This window comes from Trachinotus anak, unplaced genomic scaffold, assembly GCF_046630095.1.
Source record: "Trachinotus anak isolate AG129_WGS33_773 ecotype Australia unplaced genomic scaffold, CSIRO_AGI_Tana_v1 ptg000016l, whole genome shotgun sequence".
In the NCBI taxonomy this organism is placed as follows: Eukaryota; Metazoa; Chordata; class Actinopteri; order Carangiformes; family Carangidae; genus Trachinotus; species Trachinotus anak.
Genome location: NW_027273867.1, coordinates 7,631,797 through 7,642,500, shown reverse-complemented (window position 1 = coordinate 7,642,500; position 10,704 = coordinate 7,631,797). Strand labels below are relative to the sequence as shown.

General features: G+C 41.7%; 1 protein-coding gene across 3 annotated transcripts in view; it reads right to left on the bottom strand.

The window, feature by feature from the left end:
* adcy2b (adenylate cyclase 2b (brain)) overlaps window positions 1–10,390 on the bottom strand; it is a 47,540-nt gene extending 37,150 nt beyond the window's left edge. For 2 of the 3 annotated variants that reach the window (XM_071499991.1, XM_071499992.1), the window contains exons 1-2: window positions 9,466–10,390; window positions 1,249–1,446 (exon numbers count right to left, since the gene is read on the bottom strand). In XM_071499991.1, coding sequence (XP_071356092.1) covers window positions 1,249–1,446; window positions 9,466–9,729 — 462 coding nt within the window. In that variant the 5' untranslated portion in view covers window positions 9,730–10,390. Of the gene's footprint in view, window positions 1–1,248; window positions 1,447–9,465 lie in introns of those variants that run through there. The other variant, XM_071499993.1, reaches the window with a different exon arrangement.
* Window positions 10,391–10,704: the final 314 nt, after the last annotated feature.

Sequence of the window (10,704 nt, the reverse complement as noted above, 5' to 3'; positions counted from 1 at the left end):
GCAGGACAGCCCATTTATCCTCTCCTAAATCATTACGCAGAGCTAGCATATTGTGTGGGTCATAAGTTCGTTAATTAGTTAAAACTTCCGATTTAACATAAATGATTTGCTTTTGGTGAGCTGTTCCAAAAGATTTTTTCACTGGGAGTAAATGAACCTTTTTAATTTAGAGTATGCAAGTCTTCAAACTCTATTTCAAGCGGCCAGATAATTACTTTTCTCACTGACTTTTAGAAAGGATAAAATTAAGCTAAAGATTAACTTAAAAAAAACTACATAAGATACTGTTTATTTATTCTGTTTTTCCCTTGCTACTGTTTTCATCCTCAGCCCTGGGAGCACTTCAGCAGGTAACCTAGTGTAGATCCTGCAATGTACACTCTATTACTGTTTGGAGAGGCACTGAGGAAATTAATGTACAACATTAAAGTTCAGTGAGTTTCTGCCTGTAACTAGGGGGGAGCATGAGGAAAGAAAAAAAAAGCTGTTCATAACTGTTAATAGCACATCATCTGTTCATATCTGAATAATGCATTCATATTTGGTTACAGCTCTAGTCTCTGTCCTGTGCCATAGGATTTGAGGAAGTTTACACTCCAGAAACCTCAGCCCCACTTGTTATACATTCACCAAACACAGTGGTCAGTCCTCATCCAAAACCTTTTCTTCATGAAAAGTGAAAAATGCTATTTGAAAAACAAACAATAAAGCATGAATCCATCATGTGTCTTGCTTGTCCAAGTATTAAAGTTAAGCAGTAAAACATGCTTTTGTTGCAGCAAAGTAACAGCATACTTCCTTGTCCTATTCATAACACTAGGGCTCACAAGATCTACATTGCAATACAAGAGCAATGTTCACTTTCCACATGGGACATGTAGCATTAGCCTCAGTCTTTTATAATATCCTTTTATGATGTCACGGTACCATGTACAAAAGCATGGGCTCTTGTTTCAAACCAGGTCAACTGGAAACATTTAAAAGTCAGCTGGAGACTGACATTAGCTGAACTGGCTAGGTGGCTACAGTTGACTGAATCAGCAAGCAACAGTTGTCAGATAAGTCAACAATACTAGAAATAAGGAGCTTGCTTTTATCTACCACTGTCTGAAATAAGGAAACCAGTCACCTAAGAATGGACAGCTTGTGAAGGGGGGGGGCTCACCTGCACATGTATGACCAGAACTGCAGAAGCTCACAGATGTTCTTTCCGCCACACACACATAAATCAAACACACATCCATCTACCTGATCCCATGGACTGAGTATTCCTCCTGAGAACATGAACAGGTAACCCATGGTGACCAGACAGGCCCATATAAGGAGAGAGAAGAGGCGAAGCATCCGCTTGAAGACTGACTCAATGCAGACGAGGATGAAGATGGACAGGAAGAAGAAGAGAGCGGCCGGCACCGTGATCAGGAATGTCAAGTGGTCCTCGGTTTTCTGGAGAGAGAGAGTGAGAGAGAGAGAGATTAGATTTATACAGTTACAGGTTTGGTGGAGTCGGTACATTTTCATTAGATGCGTATGGATATTCAGCCGTCCACACACATATACAGTTTGTATTAATATACTAGTGAGGACCCTCCAGTGAGCACATTTGTAACCACTGTTGGAAACAATGTGCAACCCTAAAACATCATGTGGCTACTCTGAATAATGCTAGCACAGAGTATGTTAAATTGTTAGCATGGGGGACCAATCACATTAAAGGAGCTGGTTTTCTCTGCCGCTGAACCTGGTTTCTTGCCAGTGGCAGTTGGTGGCAATTGTCACTTGACAAGAGCTTCGGCCATTGTTGCATTTACAAGACAAGAGATTATAATACGCCGTCTGAGCAGCGCTACAGCTTCAGCGCAGATTGGAGGCTGCAGTCACTATCAGAAAGTGACGAGACCGGCTGGGGCTAGCTGGTTAGCATGAGATAGAGACAAGAGTTAACACCGGCGTTATTTTCCACCACTCTGTCTCCAGTGGTCCTCTGGACTGGTAAGTAAACAGCTGTTAATGCTAACACTGGCTATGTAGTAATAGCAAAACTTTCGAACAGCTCCTTTAATGAGTCCTGAATATGCTTTAAATATGCTTCAGTTAACCCAAACTTTAACCTTAAAACTAATAAACAAAATGTGTGCATACTTTCCCTAACTTTCTATCCTAATGAGGACATTATGTGCTCAGGAGATGAACAGACGGCCCGTAGACCAGCAGACAGACAGTCTGAGCCCACAGAATGTGCTACACCATCACTTCTGTGTTCACACAGTCAAAGTCAGCATTTAGAGGCTGTCAACACACACACACACACACATACACACACTCACACTCATATACACTCTCTCTGTCTCTTTGACTTCGACCAGACCTCCCTCACCCACCCTCTCATCCTCTCCAGGATAGAGCCTCTTCCTAACTCTAACTCTAATATCATGTTTACACACTGCACAACACTGTCCGTCCAAACAGCTCAGTTTGGCTTAAAAAAAAGACAAATGCTGCTGTAGTTTTTCTTACAAGGCAGTTCATTTTTTCTTCTGTGCCTTGTGAGGATATTGATTCTTGTTCCTTGAACCTTTCTAAATCACACAGCTGTCCGATTTTTTTATTTTTTCCAAGAAACGAATTTTATATACAACAAAATGACAGCTGAAACATTATTTCCATCATTCTCCCTATCACTGCACTGCATTATCCTCAACACACTTTCATGGAAGGATGGATGGTTCTTCGGTCAAGTAAATGTTCAATATAGAGAGACTGAAAAAAAACGAACCAAATTTTGCTCAGTTATCTGGTGAGATTCATGTAACTTACATTCATCTGTATCTTTGTGATAAATTATTAGTGCTAACAGGAAGAGACTGCAACACCTTTCAGTTCCCCTTCATGTCTTCATCCCTGGCACTTTCATCTTTTTGATCTGTGCATAACCTCTGTGTGTGCATGTGTCCTGAACATACTTCTAATTATGCACTCCTGGGCAGAAGTACCTCTTCTGATTTTGACTGGTAAATACTTCACTGTGCAAAAAAAAAATCTCATCACACACAAACATTCACACACAAATGCAGCCAGGGAATGAATAAAGTACTCTCTTAGTCCTTTTTCCCTCTTCAGCTTGTGTTAAATTATGGAACAGCGAGCAAAATCACCATCATTTGCTCAAAGAGACTGTGAACGCACAGCTTCCACACACACAGCACACTCTCACAGACTTGATCCTACCCGACACCCACGTAAACCATTTTAAGTAACTCCAAAGTCATGATTGCACTGACAGGTCCAGCAGCTGTAAATGTTAAATTAGCAAGCTGCTGTAATGATTAGATGTCACCAATTTTACAGTAAAATGAACATCAATGTGGGCATAGAAATGTGTTTGACTCTCTTAACATGCAATTCACTGGAGCAGCTTTTATGTAACACGATGAAAAGATGCCACAGGCTCACCCTTGAATTTGGGGCTGATTTGACAGTTTATTTGGCTGAAGCAGACGCAGGAGGAGAGCATTTTGCTGTGTATTAATGTAGCAGCATGATGTAGCAGAGGTAGTATGAGTCAGGGTCTGGCGAAGGGATCCCATGGGACCTGGTTGCTGACGCCACGCCAACTATACAGTAAGCCTGAAGCACAGGTTGAATCCCAATGAGGATGTAAGCAAGACTGCAAACCAGAGAGGTGCCTCAGTGACAGAGACCCGTCCTTTGGTGTCAAAACGCATTTTGCACAAACTGTACGCTCGCACACATACATGCTCTCTCACTAAGAGAAAAGGAAGCGTCCACACTCTGCACATTTCTCATTGTTGGCCATCTAATCCAGTTAAAACCCCTTTGAAAACATTAAAGGCCATTTCCCTCGACATGGTATAGAGGGAGGGAGTCATGCCTGCCTGCCATAATGTACTGCATTGTCACCCAGAACAATTATTTCCTTTTTTAACCCAGTCTGGCTTATCCAGCTATTATACTGGGAGGAAAAGGGGGAACATGGAGAAACAGCAGCCAGAAAGAGACAGAGAGAGATGCAGTAACATAATTACTCAGCAGCGAAATGACACATACACATCAAATACATTATGTCAGACAGTGAGGAGGGAAGGCGAGAGGTCGCACAGGAGGAGCATGTGTTGAAATCAGGACGGTGTGTATGCACTTTCCATGTTTTGGTGCCTGTTGAATATTTATCCAGCCTGATAAAGCAGCACCGGTGGCGGATTTTCTTCAATCTGACCTCAGTCTGGTTATGAAAATCATCAATAATCAACAAACCTCTTCTCGAGTGCTCCATTTGCAGTGTGGAGGAACATTAACAGACTTTGCTAAAACATGTCAAAGGTTATAGAGCAGCCATATATGGGAACAGAAAGATGATTATATTAAAATTTAAATATTAAAACTAGTTAGAAGCATAAGAGGCAGCTTATCTAAAGTCCTATTCACTTTTATAGAGAGCCTATTGTCATGAAGTGAAAACCTTATACTACTTGTAAAGCTGCTGAATATCCTTCAGATAGTTTTACATCAGCTGTGACTAAAAACTGTGTTTACACATAAAATGTGACACACGAAACTTGCTTTAGAAATTATGTGTATTATGTGTATGCCTTCAGCCGTGTCATCATACATCCATTCATCACAGCACCTCAGGGGACGACTTTCTCAGTACAGGGTGAAGAAACAGTCGTTAAACAATCACAAAAAGATGCCAGAGGGCACAGTGGTGGGACAGCACCCCTGAGAGAATCCGACCAGTTTGGAACGCATTTGTATAAACCAAGACTCCCACCGGCCAAACAATAAATAACATACATGTGAAGGACAAGCCATGGCAATATGGGCCTTTATGAAGCTGTAAATGAGGAAGTGGGGGAACTATGAATAGTGAGAATTTCAAGGAAATCTAAATAAGACTTTAACACAGACAACCACAGTTTGTTTCCAGCCAACGGTCACTTCATTATTTTGAAGCGTGAGCATGATCATTCCCTTACCGTGTTGTTTATTTCTCTGATTCCAAAACATTATGATAACCACGAAGATGAAGGTCCCCTTACCTCATCGAGACAGTCAATTTAAGACAAACAACAACATTTCGCTAACTTGAACAACTTGCTTACTTTAACTCAAACCATCGTCTTTTCCCTAAATCAAAACAAGTTGTGTGTGTGTGTGCCTAAACCTGGCAAACAAACCTGAACCACAGCACTGTCACATCATAAAACTAATTAATTTATCAACAGGGATTTGTAACATTTTTGGAAAGCACAGGTCATCCAACACGTCTATATGTCGTTCTAGAGGGTGTTTGGTTGTCATGTTAGTTTTACCCTTGTATAACGTCTTCTGCCGTTCTGGTTGAACGTTCTACAGATTGACAGTCATATTTATACCAAACTGGGTGTGATGATTTGAAAGACGAAGGTCAGGGGTCGGCAAGTAAATTTGGCTTTGGGCCAATTATTTCCTATCCCATTACATGGCGGGCAGGAACATAATCAAAGGCTAATTTTAAGAAACTGATTGATAAAAATGTAACTTGAATTTACTTTACTGTGGGGCCACAGTCACATATATATGTTTGACTGATTCTTTGAACTGGTGTTACTTTTTCATATCACATCATATGTCCGCTATTTCAGAGGTCTTTGAAGCAAGCGACAGAACCTTTGGAACTTCCGGTCTGACCTTTTCATAATAAAAGCTAAAAGCTTGTTTGAACTATAGAAAAAATAATAATTCTTTGGCTTTAATTTATAGACAAAATCGCTAAAGAGGAAGTGATTCTGTGGGTAACTGTTACTGCTATGGCAGAGATCTATTGTAGAACCAGGCGCTGTTTGCTGCTCCTGATGTGACACGGTTGTGTCTGTCATTCACTCTCAACGTGGATAAAAGTATAATAAGCATCTTCAGGTGAGAAGAGATTCTCTGTTTCGACATTAGCTACAGCTTAATGTGAGACTGTCAGTTCATCATTGTAAGTTTTGGCCCGCGGGCCGCCAGTTGCCGACCACTGACATAATTGTTTGCCAAAGGAGGAATTACTGAATGGGCCTGCCCTGGGGATCACCTGGAAAACGTTTCTGATAGAAACACAAAATGGGATGCAAAGCACAATGGGACCCATGGCTGCCTAAATCGAATTCAAATCACTAGCGCTTGCCTTCAGAGGGACTTCTGGGTGTGCACCCATCTCCTTGAACTCAATCATACGGGCTCATGCTCCGTCTTGGCGACTGTGTTCCTCCAAAGATTTGTTTAATGTGTCTCTTGTAGGTTCCTCAAACTTCTGGAAGTGTAATACTAAACTGAAGGAGTGGTCCTTGAATGTGATATTTTCCACACTGGAATGAGATGTAACTGAGGGAGGTATCATTCAAAAGTGTAAGATATTGTGATATCACATAAGTAGATCAAGGCTTTTTTTATACAGCAGGTACAAAACAGCTGTGGTCCCTGAAAAGAAAATGATGGAAGATTTTTGGAAGTAATAAACTTTAATACTATTTTTACAATCTGAATTTAATTAGAAAACAGAATGTGTCTCTTTTTTTTATGAGTAAATTCAACTTTTTTGTATGAAGTCCTGGATCTGCCTGTTCAGCATGGTGCTTTGTGGTGTTGCAGCTCTATTTCACCTCATTCATTTACCTTCCTGCCCCCAAGTAACAGATTGGTGATCCATCATCACAAAAACACCCTGGTCTCACGGCTACACATCTATCAAACTCTTGATGAGATGGAAATCAATCAATATTTGCAGATGCTATTAATGTAATAGCAACAAATTCTGAAACTGCAAAGACTAAAACTGCATTGATGCAAATGATCACAAACTGTAGGGAACATGAACTGGGGTTACTAACAAACAATGCTGATCTAATCAATGACATATATCACGAAAATTTTACGTCCAATTTATAGATTTCCAATGTTCCATTACCAGAAGCAATATTGATCTCTATTAAACTGTCAAATGGTGTTTTAGATATCATTTGGGTAACATACTGCCTTGTAAATGCTGGGTCTGTATGGTCTCACACACGTCTGGGCATGCAAAAGCACACACACACACACATGCGCGCGCATACCTACACACATTCCAATCAATACAACTTCAAGGCAACAAGAAAGGACAAGACAAATTATCTTAAAAAAAAATTTGCAGATAAGCTTATAAAGGAAATGAGAGACTTCCTCGGATAAACACACCCAAACAACACACAAACAGGAATACGCATGACAAGCATACACATGTACATACACACACACTCGGTACGGTATGGGTGGAGGAGTCTTTGTCTTACAAACACCACATTCTCCCACTCCGGCCCTGATCTGTGGGGAAAGATTAAAGTGTGCAGTCATTTTGGGAGCATTACTGCTGCTTTTGTTGGGTTTCTGTCGGCTCACTGATAAAGCCAGAACAGTTACAACAACATCCTCCCCTCCCTCTGCCGCCCAACCCCCAGCCCCAAACACACCCTCTATTTATTCCTGCCATTCTTCTACGTCTAGCAGTAATAAATACACATGCCTCACTGAACAACCTCTACATAACTATAGACAAGTCTGCCTGTTATTTAATAGAGACATTGGGAAAAAAATTGATGGATACTGTGAGTAATGAAAAATTATAAGGGGAGATTGTAATTTAACCTGTGAACATGCAAGTATGCGGCTCCAGAAGAGTAGAACACAGAGAATTACATCGATCGGCCCGGATAATAAGATCTATTGATTTGCCTTAAATAGAAGTAAAGGGAATGATTTAGGTGGAGGTTCTCCTGGGAATGACCACGTTATGGAGTTGAACTGAATGTTACAGCACTTCAGTGACAGCATGCAGGCGCTACTTTGGGAGCACATGACGTGCACGCACACACACACACACACACACACACACACACATACAGAGAAGAGTCCACAGCTTGCCCTCAACATACGTATAGCAGCAAAACAATCATTTTGAAACAACAACAACCTCAGCAATGAGTGGGCTTCCTTTTGTACTTCTATTTCATAAAAACAGAAAAGCTGCACTTGAGAAAACAATAGCTTGTGTTTGTGGTTGAGTGTTTGTGGCCAAAACAACACTTTTCTCTTGACAAAAGCACCAACACCCACACAGCCACGAACTAAACTCTCATCCCGCTCTTGATCCACTTTGCAAACCCGACGTTGAAATTTAAAGTACCGCTTCACGGCCTCTTGTGCTGTCACATATAATCACACACACGCACATCAGCCTCCCCGTCTCATTCAGTCTCGTGCTAAAAGTAAAATCTTCTTTTATTCAGACACTCTTGTGTGATCCTAACAAGAAGGCTACAATCTGATACTTAAAAATGGTACATGTAGCTTGTAGCAGGACCTTTTATGGCACTGTACTTAACAAACAGCATTCCTCAGCATTAAAAACACACTGTGGCCCTTATTCGGACAGATTCTGAACTTTTTAAAAATGCATTTTAGTTTTTGGACCAATTTGGTTCATTATAAAAAGAGATTTAACTCTGGTCTTGCTCCATGACTGCAGTTCTGGCAATCACTTGTATCAGACAGAAACACCAGTGAAACGAGGCAAATTAGCATGGTTTTGGGTGAAAGACGTAGATTAAATAAATAGATTTCTGTAGGTGACTTACAGTTCTCAGAATGCATCACAGTACTGCAGAAACAACAAGCACAATATTGTGATGTTTTCATGTGCCATTCCTACAGGTAGAACTCTCGTGCTTTCTTGTGCTGCTGACCAAACGCTCATTTTAGAGGAATAGCTCTACTTTTGGGGGGAATTCAGCTTGCTTGTTTTTTTTGCTGAAAGCAAGAGAAGAAGAATGATGCTGCTCACATGTCTGAATGTGACTGCTGGAGTCCAGAGCTGGTTAGCTTAGGTTAGCACAAAGACTGGAAACAGTGGGAACAGCTAGCTTGGCTCTGTCTAGAGGTAAATCTGCCTCCTAGCACCTCTAAAGTTCATTATTTACCACGTGATATCTTGTTTCATTTGCTTCTGGCCAAGAAATAGCCCAGTACACAATGCCCGCGGTAAAACAGTAATGTCATTTTTAGACTACTACATATTTAATTCAGAGATGTGAGAGTGGTATCAATATTCTCTTTTCAAAAAAAGCAAATCCGCATATTTCCTTACATTCCTTTAACTACCAAGTTCTTCCTCTATTTATTCCTGTAACTTTCTGATGACAAGAGAAAAAAACATGTAAATGGGACAAAATGTGAATAAGTCACAGATTAAGCCGTTTGTTACCATAGTGAAATTTACAACAATAATAACATTTCCCACTCATTGGGACTCATGTGGGTGGCATTTATATTTGAGATAAAACTACTCTAACCTCTTTCTGGATGGATTAACGTACCCACACCTCTTAACACTTTACCTCTGCACACACACACACACACACGCGTGCACACACACACACTCTCACTCACCAGTCCTGAAGCAAAGAACACCGCCAGCAGTGCGAGGCAGGTTCCCATGACGATCAGCAGCAGGAACACGATCAGCGGATGCTGTTGGCTCATTCTGTAGTAGGATTCATACAGCCAGTCCTGGGGCTTCTCGCCCTCAACACACACCTCACCCTGGAACCCTGGGCACCCGTCCCCAAGGCTCTCGGGCCCCTCGGCAACCTCGCCTCCATCGTTCTTCTCCAGCAGGTAACGTCCGTGGGTCCACAGAGCCTCCTGCCACATGGGTAGCTGCCTCTGGAAGGATGGTTCTGCTTTCTTACTGACCAAAACAAGTGTAAACAGAAGTGAACAGGGTGAGGGACACTTTCACTCCCCTTCCTCCTCACCCACGTTGGAAAGTCGACCTCCCCCTCTTCTTTTTTTTTTTTAAAAAAGTTTAGTCAGCTGATGGATGGACGGCTGGAAAGAGAGCCAACTTTTCAGCTCCTCCAGTTTCCCTTGCATCCTCTGCCACTCCTCCAGCTTGAGGTGACAAACTGAGGAAGGACTGTATGAAAACAGATCTTCCTCCTCCTCCTCCAGGAGACGGTGGCTGGACACCAAAGAGAAGAGATAAGACTTCACTTCTCTTCCTCTTGCTTCTCTTTATTTGCTCTTGTTGTTTGGTCAGTCCGACAGAAAGCAGGCAGCCTCTGCTCACCGCTCAGCGCTGTGTCTGCGATGAGGCAACATGTTACTCTGCTGAGGTGCAGCTGAGGACTGAGAGAGAGAGAGAGAGAGCTGAGGGAGAGAGAGAATGTGTATAACTGGGAGGGAAGAAAAGAGAGCAAGAGGAGAGAGGGTGTATACCAATGTGTGTGCTGGGGAGAGCTTGTGGGTAAAAGTGTGTGTGTGTGCTGACTGGAGATGTGTGAATGGTGATGTGTGAGATTAGCTAATGTGAAGAAACTGGTATATGACTCAAGACTCTGTGTGTGTGTGTGTGTGTGTGTGTGTGTGTGTGTGTGTTGGCAAAGTGCAGAAAGAGGAAGAGACTTTGAAATAATATATTATATATTATATATATTATATTTCCATATAAGAGAACCCAAAGCCAGTGTTAAGTTGGAAGAACTGTGTGTGTTTGTCAGTGTGTGTGTGTGTGTGTGTGTGTGTGTGCATGTGTGTGTGTATTTGTGTGTGTATTTGTGTGTATGTGTTAGCATGAATGTATGAAAAGCAGAGCAAAGTGAGTGAGTGAGACGGGTTGTAACAGCT